Source organism: Acanthaster planci, linkage group LG05, assembly GCF_054643075.1.
Source record: "Acanthaster planci isolate LZ-2023a linkage group LG05, COTS_SCS, whole genome shotgun sequence".
Taxonomy (NCBI): Eukaryota; Metazoa; Echinodermata; class Asteroidea; order Valvatida; family Acanthasteridae; genus Acanthaster; species Acanthaster planci.
This window is the reverse complement of record NC_141781.1, coordinates 16,121,556-16,148,518: the sequence shown is the minus strand read 5'-3', so window position 1 is coordinate 16,148,518 and position 26,963 is coordinate 16,121,556. Positions and strand designations below refer to the sequence as shown.

Below are 26,963 nucleotides of genomic sequence, written 5' to 3'. Positions count from 1 at the left end.
AGAACGATTACAATAGCTGTTTTGGTGAGCTGCCGAAACAGCTTAAAGGAGCTTATCTGCCTGTTTTCCAACAGAACAGAGGGCTTTTTTGCATTCTTTTGTACCTTTGAACAACTATGGCATCATCACATCAAGTCATTTTCAGGAGATATAGGGCTTTAAAGTGTGTACCTTTAATGTCATGTGACGTGTCTTTTGATAATGTCATCATTACATAAGGTCAATAGCCTGTAAAGCACTTCCTTTTTAAAATATCTGCAATGCTTGAACCCAATTGCACATGTACTTCACGAGATACAGTACTTTGAACAGTGCACCTTTGATGTCAAGTGACTTGTCTGCTGATGATTTCATCATCACATCACATCATCACATCACGATTTTCTTCTTGGACCTTCTCTAGCACATGGTCTAAAAACAAGCACGTAATATATAACCAGTCAGACCTATAAGAGTATCAAATTCTGGCTGCTGAATATTAAACATGTACAAAACCTGTGGGGAAATATTAAACATTAAAAAATCAATATAAAATAAGGTGATGACATCATGCCTAGTTCATGATGTCATGAACTAGGCAATTATTTTGCATCATGTTCTTCGCCGGCTGTAACTTTGATGACAATTGAGGATCGCAAAGTAACCCAAATTGTGCCTTGAAAACGTGTACAAAGTCAATTGGGCTAAACTATATATGTAAAAATCAATAATAAATCACTTGATAAGGTCATCATGAGGTCATGTTTCTAGGACCATCTATGCATAAGGGTTCTTCATTGGTATAACTTTGATGAAGATCCAAAGTTGCAAGAGCACTAAAGTCACAGCGACAAAAAATGTGTACAATACTAAAGGCTTTTGAGCAGAGGTAGAAGAAGACGGGAGGTCATCTGTCTGTTTGCCAACAGAACATAGGGCTTTTTCGCATCCCTTTCTTAAGTTGAACAACCAATCCACTGCACAAACCTAATGGAGTAAATCTGTCATTATGACCATTTGGATGTAAGGTTTCATCACTTTCATGTACTTCAGGAAATAACGTACTTTAAATAAAATGTAATTCGACTCCTCATCTGATGTCATCATCACATCAGGTACATTTTCATCAAGAACACTTCCTTTCCTTGTGTGGCGCCGCGCCCCTCTGACGAAGGCAGGGGCACCCTCCTCCTCGAGGCGCGGTGCGTCGGACGGCACGCCGGAGAGTCCCTGAGCGGCTAAGGATGAGTCCGTTGGGACCAAAGTATACGGTCCCCCAAGAAAGTTGGTCTTCGTCGAGATGATGGCTAATCTGATTGGTCGAAACTTAATGACGTGACCCGGACAGATCTGACTTGAAATAAACTTCGCCTGGACTCCTGACTTATATACAACAATTAACAAGCGGCTGGTTTATTCATCAACACACTCAACCAATACACCAGTAGAGGGTGCTATTGACGGGGAGACTGTGTGATTATACATGTACCTGACCGGACTTCGCCCAGAGCAGCGAACACCACAATTAATTGTGGGCATCCAGTGCCGACTCAGGGACTTTAGCAAGTCTACAGGGCTTATTGTCAGGGCTGCACTACACGCAACTCAAGTCACGAGATAGCAATCCGCCCTTGCATCGACCGCAAGCTCCTATCAGGAACTATACCGCACCACCAATCAGCCCCTCAACCTACCGAGCCCCTCAACAGCACACGCACCACTTGTACTTAGGCACAGTCACACTAAGCTAGGTGACTTTAACCCTTGCACAGGATTCGCGACCCTTACCTCAGGATCAGCCCTTGATCAGGATGACTAAGCCTTGCTTGCGCGCGCCTTTTATAGCTTTCGCGCTGCTCTGACCACGCCCGCGCACGCGCTCACGTGACCAAGCAGTGACTTCCGCTGCCCTATCGCACAATGCACAAGGCGGAGCCTATGCGCCGTGCTTCCTTAACACACAGCTATGCGTGCCTAGCTTCAGAACAGCTGTTCACTATCAAATAATTTTAGTCAATTGACAAATCCAAGATAAGGTCTTTAAATGGTAAAGAGAAGTTTTTAACCACTTCCAGCCGGGGGCTCCGGTACCGGAGCCATAGGCCTTATATTCGTGGCCGGGGACTCTGAAATCGGAACTTTACTATAAAAAAAAAAAGTTGCTGGGCGTTTCTTAAAAAGTTTGGGGCTGTCAGTTAAAAAGTTTTGGCCATCATTGGCTGTAAATAAATTGGTCCAAGGCAATAATGGGTTGCTGGGGCCAGTGAATTGTGACTTTATTTTATAGCCGGGGTGACCGAACTTCTAAAAGCCAGGAGCTGAGAGCTGCCGGGCACTACCAATCAATCCCTGTATTCTTTCAGCGCAGAGCACTGCAATTAGCGGAGGTAATCCGTGTATTGTTTGTGCAGAGCGCATTTGTTTGCACTGCCGGGCGCTCGCAGGGGATTATCAATGAAGACAGTACACCGCTGAAGTACGGCTTCACCGGTAATGGTGGTGCCGTTGATCCCTGCCTGCATCGCAGGTCGACCTGCAGTGAAGCCTTTGAACTGTTTTTTGATGACATTCTCTACAACAAGATAGTGCAAGAGACCAACCGGTATGCCGTGCAGAGGCCCGCTACGACATCGGCGCACATGCAATCATGGACTTATCTGAACACTAGAGAACTGAAGGCCTTTCTGGGCCTTTGCATAATGACGGGAATCGCAAAGCACCCCACCCTTCATAGCTTCTGGTCCACAAACCCACTACTGAAGATGAGCCTATTCCTGTCCGTCATGCCCTGAGATCGCCTCCTTGCCATCCTGCAGTCCCTGCACTTCAACGATAACACTGCCATGCCAGATGACTGCACCGACCGTCTCTTCAAATTGCGCCCAGTCGTCGACCATCTTGCTCAGAAGTTTGCCACTGTCTACGTTCCTCAACGGGACATTTCCGTCAACGACTCCCTGCTGAAGTTTTACAGGCGTCTTCGCTTCGCTACCTACAACCCCAGAAAGAGGGCCCGCTTCGGTATCAAGATGTACAAGTTGTGCCAGAGCACGGGGAGTACCGCCAGGTACTGCTACAACTTCAAAATCTACACCAGCCAAAGTAAAGGAGACCTCCCAGCAACTACACAAGTGGTGATGGACCTGGTGAACAACCTAAGTGGTAAGAGCTACAACCTTGCCCTCGACCGGGCCTTCAGCAGTCCCGATTTGTTTCGACGACTTCACAACCAGAAGTTCAACGTCGTCGGCACCGTCATGGCAAACAGAAAAGGGATGCCGAAAGACCTGCAGTCCGTCAAGCTGAAGCGGGGCGAAACAGCGTTCCGGTCAGCCGACCTGGGTGTCAGCGGTTCTCTCCTGGCCATGGTGTGGCAAGACAAGCGCAACATCTGTATACTCTCCACCATGCATACGGCAGACATCCGTGGCACCGGCAAGCAAGACAGGACAGGGCAGGAAAAGCAGAAACCGACCTGTGTCATTGAGTACAACGCCCTGATGGGGGGCATTGACAAGAGCGACCAATTAGCGGCAAATCATCGAGCAACTCGTAAGTCCCTCAAGTGGTACAAGAAGCTCTTCTTCTACCTGCTCGACTTGACGCTGGTGAACAGCTACGCCGTGTACCTGACCGTTGGTCACCACCTCTCCTTCCTCAACTACCGCTTGAGTCTTGTCCGTGAGCTGTTGTTCCACGAGCCCTTGCCCAAGTACCACCCTCAGCATGATACTCCACCAGTCACCAACTCCCGCTTTGTCGGCCGACACTTCCCCGTGGACTTTGAGAGGACCAGCTATGGCGACTTCCGGTACCAGCGGTGTGTCCTCTGCGCTTCCCGTGGTCTGCGAAAGAAGACACACTTTGAGTGCGACACGTGCCACCAGCCCCTCTACGTCGCCCCCTGCTTCAAGGAGTACCATACTGTCCACTAATTGACACTTCGAACATTTATTTTCATGGACATTTTCATTGACATTATATTTTTTGTTTTTCATGTGTGTTTTGACTTGATGCCCCACTTATCTGGTGTAAAACAATATGTCATTTACTGGTGGTTTTAGGAGTTGTTATAGTTTCAACCTTTGAAAAAAATGAAGATAAAGACAAAGTTTCTGGAAAGTACTGCTTTGAGGATGTTGTGTTTTCATCTCTTGAAAAAGTGGCACATTTCCTTGTAATGGTTTTACTAGGTGGTCATGTTTTCAGCCTTTGAAAAAATGACGAAAAAGACAAAGTTTCTGGAAAGTACTGCTTTGAGGATGTTGTGTTTTCATCCTTTTTATTCCTTGCACCGGTGTTTGCTTTTTATTTGATTGAAAGAGTGGAAATTTATTTTACTACTTTTATGAGTTCAACTATTTCAATGAGAAATGAAAAGAAAACACAAGAGAAATGACAAGAAGAAAATAAGAGAAAAAGAAGTTCTCTCCAAATATTTGTCTGTGTGTGTATTTCTATGTGTACTTGATTTTATTGGTTTCTAAGATTTTACTTGAAATTGTTGGGAAATAAAGTTTGGGAAGGGAAATATCTAACACTATGGGAGGGAAAATGAACAAGTTGGGAGAAAAAATATGAGAGTGGTTTGGGGGAGATATAAGTTTGGTAGATGGGAAAATATATAACAGAAAAAACCCAATAGCTTCAAAAAATAGCGAAAGTTAGCAGCGCCACGAAAAAGCCACACTTTTAGACTCCTTTTTTTACAGCATGAATTCATTTGTCCGTCATTGCCGGCACTCATTAAACAGTTGACAAAGCCCAGTGCACGTGCACAGCTTCCCATTCACTCACCGCATATTACACGCTGAGGTCTTGACCGTCAATCGCTCCGCATAGCAACACGGCAGCATAGCAACGCACTGGGCCAAGGCCCGGAACAAACGAGCCCTTATGTAACACACACAATGGGGGCTCTATACAGAGCGGGCAGCGTGGTCGCAAAACCGAAGGGTCAATGGAAGTTGCTTGTGAGGGCTAGACTCGCCATGGGACACTCATTTTATGGGCTTCAGGCATTCAGAAAAAAAGCTATGAATTTTTGAAAAACGAAAATATGAAAAAACCGCCCGGCAGCGCATGTAACGGTTAAAAAAAGCACCCGGCAGCAAGTGGTTAACAACTGAAAATCATCAACAAACTTTTCTGGTAGAACTAGCTGTCATGTTCTGTTGTCCAACTTCATTTCATTACATTTATTACATCGTCACATTAGAAAACCATGAAAATTTGTTTCCTGTGTGCATTATACATAAAAGTTATACATATAGTAAATAGCATTAAAAAATGAATTTCCATTTATTTAATACAACGAATATAAACCGACATTCATAAAAGCAAAGATTAAACAGATAACAACTGTTTTCATGCATCGGGGTGGACATCACTAATCAGGAACGTGCGGGGTTTATCGTTTAAATAAACATGTGGCAAGCATTAAGCAAAAAAGACATTATAAAACGTTTGTATTGGTGCCTGGGGTGCGGATTCTTCAGGATCTGTTGACAACCACTGAAGCGTAAAGGGGATGCTTAGGATCTTGCATTATTGCAGGAAGCTTGGAAACAATTGCTGATTAAAAATACTTTGAACATGTTTCGCATCAAAGCGTGGAATTTCTTTTTGTTTTCGCATGACAGGTGCGAGCCTACTGCACACTCCAGAATAACCCACATTCTTTATTACGTAATCATCCTATGTATATTTAGCGAAGCGTGGGCTTCCAGCTCATTCTTAGTCAAGCAGTCAACCTCGCTGTTACACGAATCCCCCACCCCATATCCCCAAAATTAAGTTCCCAAACCGATTCAGTACCGGGGGAGTGCACCCCAGATACACCCACGTTTCCCCCACAGGGGGTTTTTCGTGGTTTGACACTGAATCAGTCAGTATTTGGAGAGTTGCTACAAACCATTCCTATTTATTTTGACAATTAGCCAAACTTGTTTTATTAAATGTAAATAGACGCTTTTTGTGCATCTGTCGTGAATTGTACTGTTGGCTGTTGCTTGTTTTCCCTTCAGAAATTTGGAGTAACCTGGCTGCTTCCCTCGATGACCTCGGCTCAAAGGTCCTTGGCATCCATCAGCCTCCCGTCGATACTCATGCCAGCAAAAGCCTAATCGACCACTAAGAAATATCTAGCTTCATGAAGATGCTGGGAAGTGTGGGCATCAGCCAAGTCCAACGTGCCTGTATTTCCCATCAGTCCACTTCATTTCTCCTTCATTTTTTTATTCCTCCATTATTGGATTCAGCAGAAGAGGCATACTAGGATGTTGTTGAAAAGAATTCTATCATTTACTTCTGGGACAAGCTGCAACGGGAAATAAAAGGTCACAAAAAGACCACATCAAAAACAGTTGTAAATATAAATCCTACACATACAGTAAATAGAGTGACAAAGTATTGCAAAGTCTATCAATAAAGCTTAAACAATTGAACCAAACATATGGGGGACAATTACATGTAGTTATAGTATGTAGGCTTTTCAATGCAAGCCCACTTGAAGAAAAGTCCAGTTTGTTGTACACATTTTATCCTCAAATAAATAGACTTCTTGAAGTCTCCATGTTCCGATGTACACCTCTGATGTCCATGACAGTATAGTCACCATTTATTTTATTTTGCCACATACTGTGAAAACCAGTGAGACTTGACAAGCAAAAACCAAAAAGGTAGCAAAATTAGGGACCTGGCCAATATACAGTCACAGACATTACTGATAGCACACAGAATGACTCATCACACTGAACAAAAATAGGACCTTATTAGCCACAGCCTACCAAAAAGTAGGCCTAAACAATCGTTCAGTTATCATGTACCAACCTTACCTGTATACCCAAAATAAGCAAACACAATTTAAAAGTAACGAAACGGCTGAAAATTAGGTCCATAATCTATCAGTCAATCATTAAATACATGTCTTGCAAGTCTAACAGAATGGATGCTCACCTGTGATGACCTGACCTTCCTGACAAACTAATTCATGCCTGAAATTGCAATTGCTTACTTGATTTCAAGTGGAAAATGGAAGAATGTAAAACTTGGGCAAATATTTTTTATAGTGAGAACACCCAAGCATGGCACGATTTTGCCTTGTTTGCAATAAACACTGTGATAAATATGAGTCAGACATTATCTCGCTCTCTTCAAGTTCTTGTACCATCCAAATGAAATGAAACGACCTTGGACCTGACTGGATAGCCTGGACTAATGAAGAAATGCTAAAGAATGCATGCACAGACACTGAAAGTAGGAATGGCTCAAACAGCATGTACAAGGTAATGCAAGTGTAAACTGGTACATGGAGTGCATGCATTGCAGTGAGTGTCGACGTGTCAAAAGAAACAAAATGGCGATCGACTGAACATTTCCGACCAACCTGGCTCTGTTCAACCAATGAAGAGGTGCTTCTACAGATACAGGACAAATGTTTCTGTGGTCTCATTTGAATTTAAAAATGAATATTTATTAACATGGTTGGCCGATTTCTTTAGCGCAAGATAAGTGCACACGCAGTTATTGTTTCTTGTGTGCATGTCATAGGAAGGCATAAAAAGAGAAACTACCGGTATACACACAAAGACAGAATGACATCTGAAAGAAATAAAATCAACATCATCTGTGACAATGTACCCAAACAGTCTTATACATGCCAGTTTCCCTTAGTGCCTTTTGCCCTTTGTAAAAACATGATCAACTGCAGTGCACCCCCTTCTAGCAAAAGGCATTGTTGCACAACTGTCATGTTTGTCTTTCTTTTTCAAAAGTGCTTGAGAGTCTGAGTCAGAGTGGGGAGGGTGGGCAGGTGTGAACTGTTTGGGTAGGTAATCTCTTGCAGACTTGTCCCACATTACTGTGGGGAAGGAGTCCACTGCATTCAACCTACCAAAACAGTCCTAAATGCAGAGTAGCACTTATCCTAGGAGGCAGGTTGAGGTGGATGCACCAGGTAACTCTAAGTGCAAGAAAGGACGAACAGACAAGTGATCCTTAAGGTTACAGTAATTCATGGGAACTCACCATGAGATGCTGTCAAAATGACTTGGTAGCAGTCTGTCCTGATGAGGAACCTCTTCTGATTTGAGTATTGTCTTGCCATGAACACAGTCCGCTTGCCAGACGTCATGCAATGAGTTAAAGGTAGTGGGTGATTTAAAGCAAGCTGCTTTGCATATGTCTGAAAATGGAGCACCCCGAAGGTAGGCCCGGGAGATAGATACTGCTCTGATGTCATGAGCTAGAATATGAGAGAGTTCATCACCGAGTGAGGTCAACCAATTCCACTTGGCAAATTTAATGGCTGAAACATTCCATTGGGCAATTGTGTCTTTAGATCCTTAACGATGGGGTTTGACTGTTATCATAAATAGTAACGATGTATTCTCTGTAATTCTGTTGGTTCATGCCAAGTACCATTTGAGAGTGCGAACTGGGCACCAGAGATTATCATCACTCGTACCTGAGTGCGAAGTGATGCTGGGAATGAAAATTCCTGGTGGTTGGAATGATGCAGTCTGATTCTTCGGGTGGAAACCATGGCTGGAATGAGGTGGGCTCTAAGGTTCCAAGCGAATGTGGCCATCAGGAATAGATAGTGCCCAAAGTTCACAACCTCTGCGAGATGCAGCTACAGCTACATGTAGCTGGAAGGCCAGCTTCATGGATGCAAGGATGTGTTACTGAGTGGTTCAAAGGAGGGCCAGTGAGAAGCTAGATGACACAAGTTAGATCCTAGGATAGGATGAGGTGTGGGGTAGAGGGGTGCTCAATAAACATCCAAAAGAGGTGGTGTTTTAGAGTTTTGTCATCTGAAAAAGTGAAGCTGTTGGTGAAGCTGCTGTGTATAGCAGAGATGGCCGAGTGGTAGTTGTGAATTGTAGCTATTATAGCTTTATTACCAAGGCATTTACACCGAAGGTTGCAGTGTGATGGCTGTAGTATTCCAAATGGGGTATAGGGAAACTTTGTGTCCTACTGCAGTGACCGGTTAGCTGTATTATCAGGTACCCTGCTCACCACAGTTCATGGAGGGCCTGATAAAATGAGGCCTCACAGTCAATACTACCCCTTTTTTCCAGGCAAAAACTGTGAAGTCAGCACTTGAGTCCGATATTGAGAGGAGGCCACTACTCCATTTGCAAGAAAAGGTGTGGGACGACCTGCATCACTGCTTAATAGGAGAACATGGAGTGGATGAACTTGCTGCCAAGAGAGGAGCGTGACGAAAAGTGGTTCACAGAAGGGTAGCTGTGGCAGAGATGAAGAGGCAAGAGGAAGGACAGACATACCAGAAACAACAAACTGAAAGTGCAGTGGCATGATCCTTGAGGATCCCATTTGGCTAACACACCAACACACTCTTGCCATAAACCTGCTTTGAACTTCAAGCTGTTACAATCCTTGACAGCCAGCCAGAAATCGCAGCAAAGATCTCATGACCCACAGTCTTGGCAAACTGTTCTGCTTTCTCCTTTAGAAGAGGGTCATTTACCGATAGATTCTTGGAACACAGTCTCCTCCACATCTTTACAACTATCCGTGCACATTCCCTTTTGGGGAAGTCAGAACTTGGACGATTCACACTTGGCAGTCTTAAAAGTCTTGAGACAGTTTTCAGATCATCAGCTCTGTTTTGAGGGTTGTTGAAAACATACTGAAAACAACTTAACTAATATCAGCTTCCTTCAGACAAGAATCCATGACTCTGATAATTTCCATTCTAGCCTCAATGGAAAGTCCCTTGTGGGAGATTTTGGGTGAAGCCCTTTCTTCTCAAGTAATGAAAGGTTTGGAACAATTTAGCACCTACTGTAACACTAGCAATCAATCTTAAAGCTTTTAAAACTCGTTATTGGGGGAATAAATAGATGGATAAGAGTAAGTTCTGAGGGGTGGTGTGGATTGTAAATTCAAATATTCTACATCATCTGGATTGCAGTTAGAAATCAGTGGTTCAGTAATGGATAAACCTAATATTGTTTACTAGAGACTCAAATTTGTTAATTCCCTTTTTGTAACTTTTTAAATATACATACTACTTGTAAACTGTTGGTGGGTTTCAGGTGCTTTAATTCCTTGTTTTTTTTATAGCAGTGTATGAATTTTAACCATTATTATGTTTGCAACTCTACTTACTAAATACTGCAGTTTCATATATTTTTATTAAACCCAAGGGCCCCAAGGAAGAACAGTTTATTGATAACTGATGGGGCTACCCTAGTAAAAAAAAACAAAATAAATAAGTGCTGTCTTAAATGAAAACCTGTAAGATAGATGCATGATTTGTTGAGGAAAATATTCCCCTCATATCATCTTTGGGTAGCTGTTAGTTGAACCATATTGTTATTGTTCACCAATGTCTTAAACGTCCTTCCACTCTGGATCACATGCGCTTACATTCAGGCGGCATGAGAGCCACCACAAAGAATTTCTCTATTGGTACGGGAACCGCAACCGAAGAAAAAAAGTGATTGGGATGAAAGTGGGATCCCAGTGTGATCCCAATGGGATACGTCTGAAAAACAGGATGGAAGTGGGGTCCCATTTCCAGGTGGGATTGTAGTGGAATCCCAGTTGAGGTGAGATCCCAGTTAAGGTGGGATCCCAGTTGCAAGCAAAAAAGTGGGGTCCCAGTTGGGGGGATATTTGTCATCCATTGTTTACGCTGACTCCAACGCTTATTTTATTAAATACACAATGAAGCTTACTGATGGTCATCTAAAAGAAGCTGGCGGATCAAGGCGAATAAAATTAAGGCCCTTTTCTCCAAAAAAAAGAAAAAAAAAAAAAGCTGCTTCTACTTGCATGAACAAGTTACAACCATTGGAAGCTTGAGTTTTAGCAGGATCTGATTTGGTTTTCCCCAAGCATGAAAACTCTTCATGTTTTTCTATATATTAAAATATTTCGTTCTTGTTCATTCTGGTCTATTATCCAAAATTCGTCGGACTTTGTACAAGGTTTTTCTTGCAAGAAAACAAAGTCATGACACTAGCTGAACCACAGTCAACATAAAGTAATTTTTTTGTGCTATTTTATTCACAGTACTTCCCCAGCCTGTGTTGTTTTTTACAAAATCAAAGTAACAAAAAGCTTTTTGTTACATCCCTTTACATATAAGATCATGATGGTATGTGTATACATTTATTAATTCAGAGGGCTATTATTCACTTTAGCAGGGTTCCTATATAAAGGAATGTTTGGCGTGTCACACAGTTAGTTGTTGTATAAAATAAAAACAAACTAAAAACAAATTAAGACTCACAGTGTGTCAGATCTCTGAAACAGACTACATCACCAAGTAAAGTATTGACTGAGTTACAAGGAAACAAATTCTGACGTCACATTGTACACATATTTTAATCACCCCACCAAATGTTTTTTTTCGGACAACAACGACCAATCACAAGGGTCAAGTGAGAAAAGGTTGTAATCAACCAGGACTGACTGATTGGCACATTTCCACCATGCCTTCTTTTGCATAGGCGTGGCGGAAATCAGCGAAGCCTTGTTTACTGCATTGAGCTTTGCGCACGTACTACAACAGCGAAAGGTGAAGCAATTCATTGAAAATCATGGAGCTTTCTTTTCAAAAATTGCAAATGTAAGTAGGAAGACATATAAAGATAAGCATTTTAAGGTGAGAAAAGGTTGTTGAAATGTGTTTTTCCAAAATCATTCGTCACCCATATTTGAAAGTTACCAAGGATAAGTTATGATGATAATGATAATGTAGTTCCTCCAAGTAATCTAGTACCATTGCTGGTAAAACTTTCCAAAGGAAGACACAGCATTTTCCATTTGCATCACTTCAACAGTTCCTACAAGAACATCATTTTTCCAAGTAATATTCATAACTTTGATAAAGATAGGGAATGCTTACTTACATGCCTCCTCGACTGCATTCATGTGGTGATGCAACTTCACTGAACAGTTCTTGGACATTCTATTTATTTAGAAAACAACAATAGATCTTTCTTTGGTGGAACAAAGCATTATGGAATAGCTCTGTCATACAACACAACACGCAGCCAGAAATGTTAAATTAACAATGCCATGTTCCTTCAAAGTCAAAGTTGCATTGTAAAACGTGTCATTAAAAAAATCATCGTAAGTCTGAGCATCCTAAAACAGGACCACAGCTTGCTGCTTTGTTTTTGCTGAAGACCAACAGTTCAAACTCACCATTTCACTCTCGATGTGAATCTGAAAAACATGTACTGGTAAATGCTACAGAAAACAGGTCATATCATACGTCTTAATTAATACTACTAATAATGCAGTTTTAAGGCATAGTCACACATCTCAAAGTGCTTTACAAATTGACCAAATGGTACATCAGTAATAAAGTAATGAGAGCAAATAAATTCCCCAAATCATAAGAGATTTGAGACGATAATTACCTGTCAAATGAATAGACTAAGAACTCTGACAGGATTTGCAGAAAACAGGACATCAGCAGACCTACATGAGCTGTGGTGTCTAAAGGGGCTTACCACTAAGGCCTGACCATTCTTTCTGGGAGATTAAGTCCGCTGGAATCCGCGAACTGTTTTTAACAAAAGAGCACTCAACAATGACAACCGTACGTTGCAAGAATGGTGTATGTTAATCTGCAAACATGAATAGTCCATTCACTCCGCGTTCAGAATGCTGAAATTTGTCATGTCATTGGTTGAGTTTGCATTCTTGGCGGTTGGATTCCTCCCCCACAGCAGTGTAGAAGAGTCTGCTAACGAATACCTACCCAAACAGTCACTATATATGCAAATTTCCTTTGCCTCTGATTCTATTCGCTTGAAATTTCATCAACCACAGTGCGCTCTCAAGGCCCATGCCCCCATGTTCATCCTTCTTTTTCAGAGTATGAGGTCTGAGCCAGAGTGGGGAGGACGGGAGAGCTATGACTGTTTGGGTAGGTATTCATTAGCAGACTCTTCCCAGACAGCTTTGGGGGAGCAGTCCATTGCACTCAACCTACCCAAACAGTCACTATATATGCAGAGTAGCACCGTACCCCGGAGGAGGGTAGGTGAGGATACACTGAAAGTGTGTGAGACCATGACAGGAGGATACCCATAAATATGGCGTAGAGTTAGAGATAGCTCATAGAGTACGGGTCCTCATGGTCTCAGTGAAGAGGCTATTATATAGACACTATATATTATAGACACGCCACAAAAGAACTCATTGCCATGCCATATTGAGGTAGCATAAGGTAAATGATTGTAGAGTTGGCCTTACGAAAATGTGTGGCGGTGAAGCTTCTACAGAGGACTCAGGGGAGGACCATGGAAGAGCTCAAGGACACGTAATGAGTCCCAACCGGGTATGAACTTTTAGGAGGGAAACACTGAATGAACACATCAGGGAGAGGGTACCAAGGATAGTGCTGTCTATCAAGGACAGGAAGTTTATGGGGAAAACACATTAGGTAGCTGTGACAGCAGACGGTAGCTACATGTGATTGTGATTATTGACTGGAGTTCTGAGTCACGAAGGAGGAAGAAAGAGTTGGTTGCTGCAACTGTTGGAGTTTCAATTGGAGCCCCACACTGTTCATCACACCATGCAAAAATGGAGAACTGTTTACTCCTAGTGTAGACATACACTAGGAATCCAGGTAAACAAGGCCTCAGGGTTTAGACCTGATGAATAGAAGATGTCTTTCCCAGCCAATTCTGACAGAATTGCCGGAGAAGGGATAACAGAAGGGGGCACGTAGACAAAGGACCCTATTCTGTTGAAAAAGGAGTTGTCTGTGACCAAGACTTGTAGGTGAGGGAGTCTGGCACAGAACAGCAACTAGATACTCCATGCCAAGGAAGGGACGACATTATGGGGATGCCGATATGAGTTACCTAAGGTTAATCCTGAAGTCCAGACTCATAGAAACATCTGTCTTGTCAGGAGGCCAAGGCATAGTGAGGGCTTACCTTTGTGGCAATTTATCTGTTGAAGTGACGATGTGGCAACCAAAGCACTCCTGTGATAAAGGCCCGGAGGAAGGACAAGAGCCAAACTTAGTTAGATCGGAGAATGTACAAGGACAGAAATCTCAAGATTGCTTAAGAATCCAGCATGGCCAGTGAACTCATATGTGACACTAAGGTAAGCTCCAGCCTCATCTGTACCCCTGCCTACCAAGAGCCAGTTGCCAAGGTGTTCAATTGCAGGAATGGCTGGCTGTTGGGGGTAGGGGGTAAAAGATTAACAGAGTGAGGACCCTCAGGACAGAGTGACAGGGTTAAAACTCAAGAGTTCCTCTAACACCAATGAAGTAGAAGAACTTGAATTCCCATGGGTTGACTGGAATGAGAAGTAAAACAATTTAGATCCACCAATGATGCCTAGGTTGAATCTGACAGGGGTTGAGCTACTGTAAACGGAACCCATGTACACGTAATAATTATCAACAAAGATTGGAGTTCAATGAGTTGGGCCGATTGAAGGGACAGACATGAATCTGAGAGGGTAGCCAAATGAGCAGACACAGGTATTCATCTGACTGGGCGGATGTCTGCTCGGACCTTACTACTGTAGATAGTACCTAAAAATTCAGGCATTGAGGCCATCTGAGAAGTGATGTAGCCATTAGCGTCAGACCCAAGAGAATGTAGGCAAGGTCAATGTTCCCTTGTGGTCTGTATCTCCTAGCGCTGCCTGAGAGGATTGAGGAGAGGACAAGGCAGTATTTCACCGGTGTGTGGAGTCGGCGAGGGAAGGACAAGAATTGTTCCAGATGTTGTCACCCAAATCCTTTGTTTGGGAAAGGTTTCTCCTGTATAGGTACGGCTAGAATTAAATCAACACCATCACATGGAAATTTACCACACCCATTCCTGAACAAAAGTTCTATGCGGAGATCTACACAGACAAGAGAACCCCAAGGTTTATTTAGAAAAAGAGGTGACCTTTTTTTTTTCTTCGTCCAGGGACCCCAAGTATGACTGCAGTGGGGGCCGGACAACAGGGAAAGATTTCTTTGAAGTATAAAAAGGAAGGTACTTCAATAAGAGATGAAATAGATTGGAGACCGTGAAGAGAAATATCTACGTAGCCTAGATGAAGATTTGAAGTCATCTTTATCGAGCAAAGAGTTATTGCCGGAAGACTAGCCAAGTTAGATGTAACTTGCACATAGCGAAAGTCCACAACTCCAGCACATGCAAATGATGTTGACGCATTTCTGGAGTATTGAAAATGAGCCTTGTCCTGTCTGGAGTGGCCGTTGATGTCCCTGTATTGGAGGACTTTGGCCATTTTACCACATGCATGGGCAATAAAGTCAGGCTGCATGCATCCATCAGAAGGAAATGAAAATTGAGAGTCCAAAATGAAGGGTCCATGAGATATTAACACTCATAAGGTAAGACATCAATATTATGCTTTATGGGTGCAGAGTGGTCCACTTCTTTTTCCCCTCTAATCTCCCCAGTGGATGTGGCACTGCACAGTGCAAAATTCCAGGCTGAAGCTCATTATAAACTATCTATTATATACCAGCTATTGCTATGTAAATGACAGTGATTCCCTCCTAAGCCATAAGGTCTGCCATGACTTGCTGCAAAGATTAGTGAGTGGCCTGCAATGGAGAGCTGACAAAGTTTAGCAACAATAGGAAAATTAAAAACCACAATCCATGCAACCTTCGCCCTTCTGTCAGCCAAGGTCCTATGTGTCACCAATAAGCTTTTTAAGATGTGTGAATTACTTGACAAAGAAAGTTCATCTCACTTCTTTTATATCACTGTCGTAAAAAAATAAACTAAAAATGAAGTAGGATGTTTCTTGCTGAAAGACGCTGTCAACAAAATGATACACTATCATGTATGAAAAGTAGGTTGTAACCATTAAGTTGATAAGTACACATGTTACAACTGAAAATTATTAATGGTTAAGTGCCCCTTATTAACTCCTGCATCTTGTCAATCAATGCAAGCAATTTTGCCAGTAGATTATCTGATTTACCATTTAAATCCCTAGTTTTGTTGCAAGTTTTCTACATTTCTCATTCACTGCTTCCCGAAGAGACTTCTTAAATGTGTCGTCTCCATGAGTACTGGGATACTCTTTCCCAACCTGAACACAATCTGCCTGAAAAACCGGGTTGTGCTTCAGTGCTTGTTTCACAACCACATTCTCTCCCTTAGAAATAACTTTGCCTCCAAAGAAGTTACTCCTTGCTGATTCTTCTTCAGTTAACACGCTGTAAAAATTAGTTTGAGAACAAGGTCCTTCGGGCCAAGAAGCCTTATCAAAAATATCTAAATAAACTTGTCTGCTCATGTCACGTAGGACTATCTAGTGATAAGTACCCTCTCATCTTATATACTTATGAGTTTTGGATCTCTTGCCTTATTTTTAGTCCCAAATGTTCTTTAATCAATGCAAGTTCGCCTTCAATCACGTCAACATCTGCCTCAATCTGCTGGAATATTGCCAGGAGCTATGGCGTGTGACTTCTTTGTCCCAGTGAGTTAGGCTGGAGTCGGCCTGGGTTGATGGGGCATAATGTACAACCTGCACTAGTGCTGTCTCTTCTTCCCAGGGAGTTGGGCTGGATTCGGCTAGGGGTGATAGCGGGTGTACAGCACATTCGGGTGCTGTATTTTGTCCAGGCAAGATGGGCTCAAGTCGACTCGGGGTGATGACAGTGAGCAGCATGCTGGGGCGTGGTCTCCTTTTCCCGGCAAGTTGGGCTGGATTTGGCTGGGGATGATAGCGGGTGAACAGTGCATTCGGATGCTGTCTTTTCATCCAGACAAGATGGGCTTGAGTCGGCCTGGTAGAATGAGGATTGGCAGCTTGCTGGGGTCTTGTCTCTTCGTCCCAGTGGCTCAAACTTGATTTCCCACAGGCACGTTTAGCAAGGGCTAGTGGTGGCACGTTGTCACTGTCAGAGTCAATTGGACATTTCAAACCTACTGCAAAATTTAAACAATACGAACAGGAAATAAATAAATTGCACATGTAGTACTTCTGTGTAAAAGTAACTCATGATTTCAAAAGTGATCAGTGGTATTTAAAGCTCTGCAATTAATGCATGATTGAAATCGTTCACAAAATTAATGAGTGCAGGAGAAATTCCTTCAAGGAAATGACCTAAGGTTAAGCAACTCAGCCTGGTAACAATGATTTTTTAGGTGATGCTGGAATTTTCCTTTCAATTTGGGGCACACTACACTTTGCTTTGTGGTTTGTGATTTGAAGATGCTGAAGAGCAACTTCACTTTGAACTCTTTGAGCAGACTGCAAGCTGGAGAGTGCTTTGCAACCACTCGTCGTTTCAGACCCCTGACCTTTCTTCCAGCTGTTGAGGTTCCTATATCACCCTTTTCTTTGCCAGTCAATGTTTTATTGGTGCACGCCTAAATTGCACTGGCTGAAAGGTTTATTTGGGGTTTCGGCATCAGCAGATGCGCTCTTGAATGCAGAGGGCATCATTTGTGCATTCTGTTTCGCACTGCAAGCATGGTTTTCCCTTCTATCAACAATGAGGGTTGCATCGAGTGGCTCCTAGAAAGTCCCAAAAATGTGAAACTAAAGCTAAATGTCAACTAAATGAGATCGCTGTCCGGGACAGCCATTGGTGTATGAAAGTTTCCCTACAGTGGTTGGAACAGCTCGTAACTTCATTGAGAACAACAGGTTCGAGGCGCACAGGAGGCGACAGAAGGAAACAGGAACTTGTGGAACTACTATATCACAAATAAAGCAGCACCTGTTTCACAACATTCCACAGTTGGAAGAGAAATGGCCAAATCTAGGTATTTAACTATTTTCATGCATTTCACAATGTTATCTGGATCTGTGCATGGGTCTGAACAACATGGCGGTTACCATTCTTACACACGTAAGTACATGCTTAGCCTTCAGGGTTCTGTTGGCCCATTGGATTTACAGAACATTGACTTTCCTACGGAAATGCTGCCAACTGCCAACCAGAAAACTGCCAACCAGAAGAATCACTGCAACAAAAGGAGAAAGAGAGGGAAGAGAGGGGGTGAAAGGAGGAAACTGAAGAAACTGAAACAGATTGGTAGAATGCCCCTCCCCACTGTTCTCATGGCCAATGTTTGTTCACTTCATGCTGAAGTGGATGAACTTCAGGCATGCATGAAGTACATGCATGAATACAGAGACTCCTGCGTTCTGACATTCACCGAAACATGGTTAGATAATGAAATCCAGAGCAATGATTTGCATATTGATGGCTTTGGATCCCCCATTCATCTTGATAGAGATAAAACAATTACAGGCAAAAGACAGTGCGTGGGAGTGTGTCTCTACATAAATAAGAAGTGGTGCAATACTGTTTTTGTGGGTGAAAAAGTGTGCACCCTGGACATGCTCCCTGTTTCACTGTGTCCATTTTAAATTTGAAGGGAATTTATGCAACTTTTCTATATTGTCATCTATATACACCAACATGCAGACACAACTTGTGCCACAGAACTTATTGCGAATCACATCCAAGAGCTCAATTTAAAATCACTGGATGCACCAAAGTTTATTTCGGGAGATTTTAACAGCTGTAGGTTGGATAAAACGCCGTAAAACTACCAGCAATATGTCACATGCCCTACAGGACTGAATAAAAGCCTTGATTTGTGTTATGGATGTATTCTATCTGCATAAAAAGCTGTCCCCCACCAGCCCTCAAAACAGTGGATCACAAAAGTGTCCTTCCGGCTCCAATCTACAAGCCTGTGCTTCAGTGTTGTCAGCGTGTAGTGAAATCTATAAAGCATTGGACCAACGATAGACAATGGACGAGACATCTGAAAGCAACCAATGTCAACAAAAGCCTGGAGCCCAATGGAGATCTCTATTGTGCTGACCAGCTTAAATAGTGATGTCTTCAGACACTTCTTCCAGATATCTGTAGACACTGCTGCTGTCCCCACCATATGGAAAATACCGGCAATCATCCCCTTACCGAAGAAAGCCAAGCCAGTGGAACATAATGACTTTAGACCAGTGACACTCACTTCATTGGCAATGAAAACTCTAGAGAAAATTATAAAATCCCTTATATTGTCTGTTACTGGGTCAAAGTTGGACCCACTTCAATTTGCTTACAGGGCTGGTAGAGGTGTCGATGATGCCAAGCTTTTCATTTTAAACAAATTGTACAACCATCTTGAAAACCAACATATGCTCATGCCAGGATTTTATTTGTGGGCTTTTCGTCTGCTTTCAACCTCACGCAACCTTGTATTTTAATGAAAAAACTCATTGTAGATTTTCATCTTGGTGACTAACTAACTGCATGGATCGTTGATTTTCTTTGCATTAACCCTCAATGCATTAGTGTAAATGGCCATGTATCCAGTGTAATAGTGACCAATACTGGCTCCCCACAAGGATTTGCCTAACCACCACTCCTGTACATTTAATACACTGACAAATGTAGAAGTAGCCATGATGATAGATTGTTGGTCAAATTTGCTGATGATAGTGCTTTGATTTCACTCCTGTCTGAGTCAAATAATAGTCATGGTATGCTCTTCAAGAATTTGTTGATTGGTGTGATCATTCATTTCTGAAATTGAATGTACTCAAAACCAAGGACCTCATTGTTGATTTTAGGAAAAAGAGAGAAGGTGTCTCGAAAACTGTCGTTCATGACCAGGAAGTTGAAATTGTATCCAAATATGAATACCTCGGAGCCATATTTGATGACAAGCTTAGATGGGATGAAAACATGTGTAATTGTCAAGAAATGCCAACAGCACTTGTTTTTTTACGTAAATTAAAGACCTTTCTGTTGGCAAAACCATTCTGAGTGGGTTTTATTGGTCATTCATTGAAAGTGTATTGTGTTTTTCAATCATTTCCTGGTATATTAACCTAAGTGCTAAAAACAAGAACAATTAGCAGAAGATTGTTAATCTGGGTTCCAAACTAACCAGAGGGCTCTAAAGAAACCTTAGTCAGTTATTGTGAACAACAAGTACTTAGAAAAGCTAAATCGATCCTAGCCAGTGAAACTGATCAAGTGTTGAAAACCCTGTTCGAATATTTCCCATTGGGGGGCCGTCTAAGATGCCCTCCATGTAAAACCAACAGAAGGAAATTCTTGTTCATACTGGTGGCTATTACAGTTTTAAACAAATGATATTTGCTCTTGTTAGACAGTTTTTAGTTCATATTTTGTTATTTTAAATCTTACTAGTCATTTTACCTTTATTTTATGTCATGGTTACATTAATTGTCTAAGTTTTTATGTACAGTATAAGGTATCACATTTTTACACCATTTTAATCAAGACAAGTCCATGTATATGCTGTTTGTGGATGTTTGGATATGATTAATTGCTTGTAATTTACTTATTGGTAATTTTAATAATGTTAATTATTAATAATGTTTCTAATAAGCTGTTCAAACAAAAATTGCCTTTTTAAGAATAAATAAAGTATTTTGAATTAAATTTCAATTGAATTGAATTAAATAGTTAAACTTAATGGTTGAACTTAATCTCTTTATCGTTTCTGCGTTGCGTTCACCAACTTGGGCGGGTCATATTAGGCCATGAGAGTAAAAGTTTTAGATTTGTGTCCACCACCCGCATGCTCCTAACCACCCTGCCCAAAAAATTCATTATTTTCACCCAAAAACTATCAAAAAACATTTCAAATCCCAAATCATAAAACAACAGTGAAAGGGCATAAAATGCACATACCTTGGTACCTGCTCATACATGTACCTACCTACAACACAAATGACTGAATTCTCTGATACATACATACGCACTGCTCCAGGTATGCAGTAGTAGGTATTTGAAAGTTCCAGACCAGCCCCCTTTGCCACTCTGCTTCTTATGTTCCACTGCCTCCACAGACCCGCGCCGGGGTTTCCCACTTTACTCGCCTTGACCTTTGACCCCGGCGCTTCCTCTTCACTTGTGCACCAACAACCTAGACCTTTGACCCCGTGACTCTCAAACATAGAAAAGGGAATTTCCCTTGCTACAAGTCTCGACTTGCCTGGCCTGAACTCGTGACTCCTACTTAAAGCACTCAATTTATGAACTCCTTAAATAAATGGACTATATATAAAAACCATGTCTAACCAAACCTACATCGTAACCGACGATAACGAACGTCTCAATGCCGACAACTACGATCCCAACGTCACCTTTGGTCCTTTTGTCCTGAGTAAATTAATTATTTCAAAACCTGTAACTAAAAAAGTTCAATGCACAACTGTATGCAGCTCTCCTATTTTTACCACCACAACGGCCAAGATAAACACCTGTTGATTATGACAACCGAACCATGTTAAGGCATAACCCCGCAGTATAAATACGGCACTCGAGAAGTTAAGTCTGGCCTAATGGTCTGGCCCAACTGCTTGTGCACGCCTGTGCGATGGCTGCCAATTAGAGCCACAAACCACAGCATGCTCACGCGCAGTGACAACCATGTGACTGCAATGCAGAGCTTTTGCGTAGCCAAATCTCACTCCCAAAAAATAAACAAAAGTTTGAAAATAAAGAAAAATAAAAACCAAAAACAGACACCAATAGCATTTTTGTTTTTACGCAATTTTATTGAAAGGTAAAATATAATATTTTAAATATTTAATAATATAATAATAATATTATTATATTTAATATTTCCAAATAGGTCACTTGGGAGACATTTTGTGGTAAATTTTTCAACATTAGGGAGACTTCGGTCATTCGGGAGACATTTCAATGTCTCCCTAATGCTCTAACTACCAAAAGGAGGAAAATTTTTAGTGTCCACATTTTGAGAGATGAAAGATTAGGGTTTGAAAGGAAAACATGCAAAGTTTGGTTAAGATCGGATTAGGGAATATTGAATTATGGGACGGTAAAATTTGAAAATTTTGTGCACATTCCTATGGGAATGTCTCCCAAGTGACCCATTTTGGTAATAAGAATATATTATATAAAATATTATATTTTATATAAAAGGTGCACCCTCATGTGATGAAAAAAGTTGTCTGACTCATCGGGAAACCCCACCCCAGTACGCATGTGCAAGGCGCTGCTTTGCCGTATCAGAAATGGGACCACCACAATGTATCACAAATGCACAACGCAAAAGAAAGATTTGCCACACAAAGGTACACAGTTTAAATGATTGACAGTACATGTAATGTGTTATTTATTAGCCGATTGACAACAAAAATCCTCTGCAAAAATGTCTTTCTATGAAGAAAAACTTGTGGCACCAAAGTATAAAATAACCACAATGTCATTTTAAAAGTCATCGTAGGGAGATTTATTGTACCTGTGCATCAGCGTATAGGTACATGTTATGATTCACATCGTAATAATGACTCAACTTCAAAAGAAATCGGGACCTTCTTTTCACTCAAATTTCGGATAACTCGAATTTTTTGTCCATTCCCCAGAGCACTTGTGGGGAGCCTGGCCCCGTGACTTTGGTATCCCGGTGATAGGGAATACACGCATGGGGGGCCAATGGAGAAGTGATGTTCTAGGCCAATGTCGAATAGCAGGTGGTACTCTTCGGCATCGCAGGGGAATGCTGGCTGGAGCACTGCGTGGATTTCTCTGGGTCATGTTGGACGAAAGACGTGGCGTACCTCACAATGTTGGTAGTATGGGCCCCAGAGACGTCTGCTGGGGTACTCTCTGGGGAGTCCCGGCTGGCTTGCCAGGCTAGCCATTGACCAAGGAGACAGGGTCCTTGCCAGATTCTGGCAGTGTCCCTCCTCAGGTCTTCCACAGTTGGCCACGGAGCTTCCCTGTCAGCTTCGTGGGGCCAAACAAACCAGGGGCCTGGCCAGATCCTGGCTAAAACCCCCTGGATGACGGCAAGGCCTTTTCCTTGTCCTGGTAACCGGAGAAGACTGGGGAATATGACAGATCCTGACAGCAACCCCCTGAATTCAACCGGCTAAGGCCTATAATTTATTAGTAAGGTAGACACAGTGTAGCTGGAACGAACCTCATACATGTAATACTGACGGTAAACACCTGCAGGGTGCACATACAAGAAAACCAAAGAAAGAACACAAAAATATACACGTAAAAAGGGCACTCTTACAAATAAATGGATAAAATCCAGGTTATACTTTATTTACAAAGGAAGGAAAGGTGATCAATTCGACACAGAACCGTGTAACAAAAACGGAAGCTAGATAAATCAAAGATGCCTCGAAAGACACGTCGTTATGTTACGGCGCTGAGAAAAGAAGGACGATCATGGTGGCGAGGCCGCGATGCATTGTGGCAGGTCAGGTAGCACTATGGGTGATCAAAATCTTTCAGCGAATGAATAATAGGCACATGGGAAATTTGCATATGTAATGACTGTTTCAGTAGGTAGAACACCGTAGACCCATAGTTATTGTTTACATACACATCCTGTATAATAACACCTCCAGCACAGATTCTGTATCTTTTTGGCTTCGAGCCAGTCACATGGTATCTGTTATTTTGGCTATCTTGTTGTGCACAGCTAACAGAACTTTACCCACAGCAAAGAACTGTACATGTACACTTGACTACCAGCATTGTGTGCAAATGCATACTGGTGTGTGGTGTGTGATGTGTGTCACGCACATTCTGAAACACGAGCACCACAGGGTGGGTTCAAACATTTTGTGAAGAGGCACATGTAGTTGGAAAAAAGCTGTTAAATTTTCAATAAATTTCATGTTCAAATAGACATTTTTATATGAAGTTATATCAAATAACTCATTACTCAGCTTATAAGCCTAAAAGAATGCTACTATGGTACATGTAAATACAACACTAGGGCTTTTCCACCTGCCAATATCCCATTGTAATACACATAGGAGTGTATGGGTAGAAAGAGACATGGAAATTCCAGAAATTAGGGGGGTCTGTTTTTTTCATGTCTATGTCACATTTGACATATGATTTTGTAAGTTCAGAACACATTTTTAATTTCCATGAGTGGTAAATTAATGCAAATTACCTGCAAAACAATAGTAATTGTCTGAAATCAATTCCAGTGATATTTCCAAGTCAAATAACAAAGGTTGGATGTAACAGGGACACAAAAATGTCACAGCTTTGGACCCCAATTTCTGGAATTTTACACATGCTGTTGAATGAGTATATCACATGTATTTTATTTTATGTTCACATATTTTTTTTATATCTCTTTACCTATGTAACCCAGGGCCCACACTGAAAACAATTTATTGACAACTGATTTGGCTACCCAGTAAAACAAAATGAAAATGAATGAAAACAAAGAATGCTTCAGGCTCCACAATGGGATTTTGTTCAAGTCCAAAACCTTGTCAAATTAAATCCAGACTTATTTAAAATTCTTGATAGGGAAGGTATAAAGTTTTTAAATGTCTGTATCTGGCATGAAAAAAATATGAGCGTTTTCTGATGAAATGTCATAAAAAACAATTTCCTTTTTTAGCACAAGCAAATTCAGATTGACAGTATTTGCAACCACCTTATTCCAAAATTTGTGACCCCTTTTGTGAACAGACCCACTAAAAAATTACTGTAACGGTGCTTGCTCCATACAATGTTAAACTAAACTTGAATAACTCTGGAGGAACGCTCGTGATATTGATCAGGAAATTCCTACTTTTTTCTTGAAACCATCTGTTTCAGGTAGTATTTGGTCTTTTCTTTGCAAATTGTCTTTACAATGCATTTGGAATATGTATTAATCACTTTCCAAATTAATTTAACATGATTTAATTTATTAACAAATGATGTTGGGTCAATACTGGACACTGTTCGTGCCTTTTACCATGATAAGGCAAAGGTCCAAGCAGAACACAAGTCCAAAACATACCGTTTCAAGTTCTTGGGGTAGTTTTGCCACACATATTGAGTATAGCCCCTTCAGGTTTGGTATGAGCTCCACTTGGTTGCTTGATTGAATACTCATAGAGCTGCTCTGACCATTTACTGGCTGGTTCTGATCTTTTCTCCTCTGGCATTTCTTGGGTGTCTGAGCTGCATGCTTCACTGTTGAGTCATCTGAATCTAAGATTTAAAAAAGGGATGATTTCACTCTTTCATTTCTATTAAAATAGAAATCAAACCTTGAACAATTTGGTACAAGATAGGCAAAAAGAAGGAACTTCAAGACTGCACACAAATTCCTCATATGTACATGTACATGTGAAGTGCCCCTTTCAGAGAACCAAAAGAGAATCTTCAACCCCTTTAAAAATACAAGCTTCCACTTCCTAGAATGCACACGTGGCACTCTTGGACACCCGTGTGCAGCCTGCACAGCTGATTGGCTGTATGGTGACCAGGTACCATGGTCATTTCCTCCATGGCGAGGTGCATGCCAAGCTTCAGTCTGCGAGTAGAGAGTTTACGCTTAAGGTGTATAGAGAAATTCAGCATCAAGGGTGGGGAAAAGATGACCCCTTCCTTCTCTCAGGAATGAGGTGACAGGCCAAGAAAATGAGGGCCTTCTCAGTACTAGAAAAAATGCTGCAGGAGCTGAAAACAACTCTTTCCCCTGATTTGTCTAGAGCCAGTCAGCACGGTGAACTCCAGCCTCTAGCCAATGAGTGTTTCCAAGCCCATGGCAGATGTGACAACTGGGCTGGTCTTTCGCCCAGGAGTGACGGCACAGGTACACTGTACATGTACACCTTACCCCAAGGCAACACCAAAAAGTGAGTTATGTAGTTGGGAGTAGACGTATTGGTGCATTCACTGCATTGCATTGATGGGAAGAGTATAGAGGCTATTCTCCATTCTTTGTGGTTTTAGAAACACCTCGCACATGTCCCATCTAAACATGGCACCCCAGACCATGTAAATGTAACAATTATAACACCTGGCTCACCACATAAATGCAGAATAACATTCAGGCACACCAGACCCTGAAACCTATAAAAGCCGACAGTCATGTCAACACCAAGTAAGAACTCTGCAATGGAAACACTATTAAAGCTGAACTATTAAAGCTGCAAGCACCTGATGTTCCCCCATTAGAGTTACTGGAGGAATGGCCCATGGTGAACTTCCATGGAGCCATTTGAGTGCCTGTCACAAAACATTGAAATTAATGTCATAGTGCCTCCATTGTATGCTAAAGCAGCTATAAATGGGAACATAACTTTATTGGCCATTATGATAGATCATTTCTTAACTGTGTCTGTCAAATTCCCACCCAAAACTGCCACACACGCCATACGGGGAGAGACAGACCTCAGTGCAAAATGTAACAACCTGAACAATGCTGGGCAACTTACAGAATACAAGAAAGACCTCTCACTAAGTTAGCTATAAAGAGCTAATGGCCAGTGTGTGATAAGTGTACCCCAACATATTGACACAGGTGCACATCCGTCCAGTGGAACTGGGGATGGTGAATAACATGAGCCCCAAATTTCTGCAAACAAGATTTAGCCCATTTGTTTATAGAGTGCTGCTTTCTGTCCATTGAGGCCTGAGCAGTCATGCCAAAGTAAAAAACACAAAGCAAGATATCCGACCAAACTATTTGGACTTGTGGGTTTAAGTTCCTTGATTTCTTCTAATTGTATGAACATGTGTTGCCATATGCAAAAGGCATCCATGGACAGCAGGTCATTTGCACCGACGTGCAAAACAGTTACTGATGGAGGTGGTCCTATCATACCCGCCACTAAGGAATGAACATGACCAATTGTTGCCCCACTATGGCCATTCCAAAGCACTGGATGAGGCAGATTCTGGGGGTTTGAGGCCCATTGCACAATGGAATCACCAATGATTCATACAGGACCTGTGAACAACGTGAAGGAAGGAAGAAGAGACTCAGCTAAGGTTGGATACAGTGCTCAAACTCCCAGGATAGCAGGAGGTGGTGCAGGCCTAATGTATGAAAAAAACTAATTCAGACCACCAATGACCCATGTGCTTAATGTCTGCTGGAGGGACCCCAAACACAAAAGCCGTAGTTGCGGCCCCAATGCAAAAAGAGTGAGCCCAAAAACTCAACCCCTCAAGTCCACAAAAGGAGACT

At 41.9% G+C, this 26,963-nt stretch overlaps 1 protein-coding gene and 1 long non-coding RNA gene across 15 annotated transcripts in view; one reads left to right on the top strand and one right to left on the bottom strand.

The window, feature by feature from the left end:
- The window catches only part of LOC110990503 (uncharacterized), a 234,114-nt gene that overhangs the window by 107,721 nt on the left and 99,430 nt on the right, over positions 1-26,963 (bottom strand). For 8 of the 14 annotated variants that reach the window (XM_087136873.1, XM_087136866.1, XM_087136875.1 and 5 more), the window contains 2 exons: positions 24,783-24,976; positions 11,874-11,932 (listed from right to left, as the gene is read on the bottom strand). In XM_087136873.1, the coding sequence (XP_086992999.1) occupies positions 11,874-11,932; positions 24,783-24,976 (253 nt within the window). Of the gene's footprint in view, positions 1-5,148; positions 6,299-8,007; positions 8,225-11,869; positions 11,933-19,633; positions 22,967-24,782; positions 24,977-26,963 lie in introns of those variants that run through there. The other 6 variants (XR_015425229.1, XM_087136877.1, XM_087136874.1 and 3 more) reach the window with 6 other exon arrangements.
- Positions 1-26,963, top strand: part of LOC147799111 (uncharacterized) — a 63,868-nt gene that overhangs the window by 24,321 nt on the left and 12,584 nt on the right. Inside the window, exon 2 of the long non-coding RNA XR_015425231.1 lies at positions 25,480-25,626. This is a non-coding gene — a long non-coding RNA (uncharacterized LOC147799111). The remainder of the gene's footprint in view (positions 1-25,479; positions 25,627-26,963) is intronic.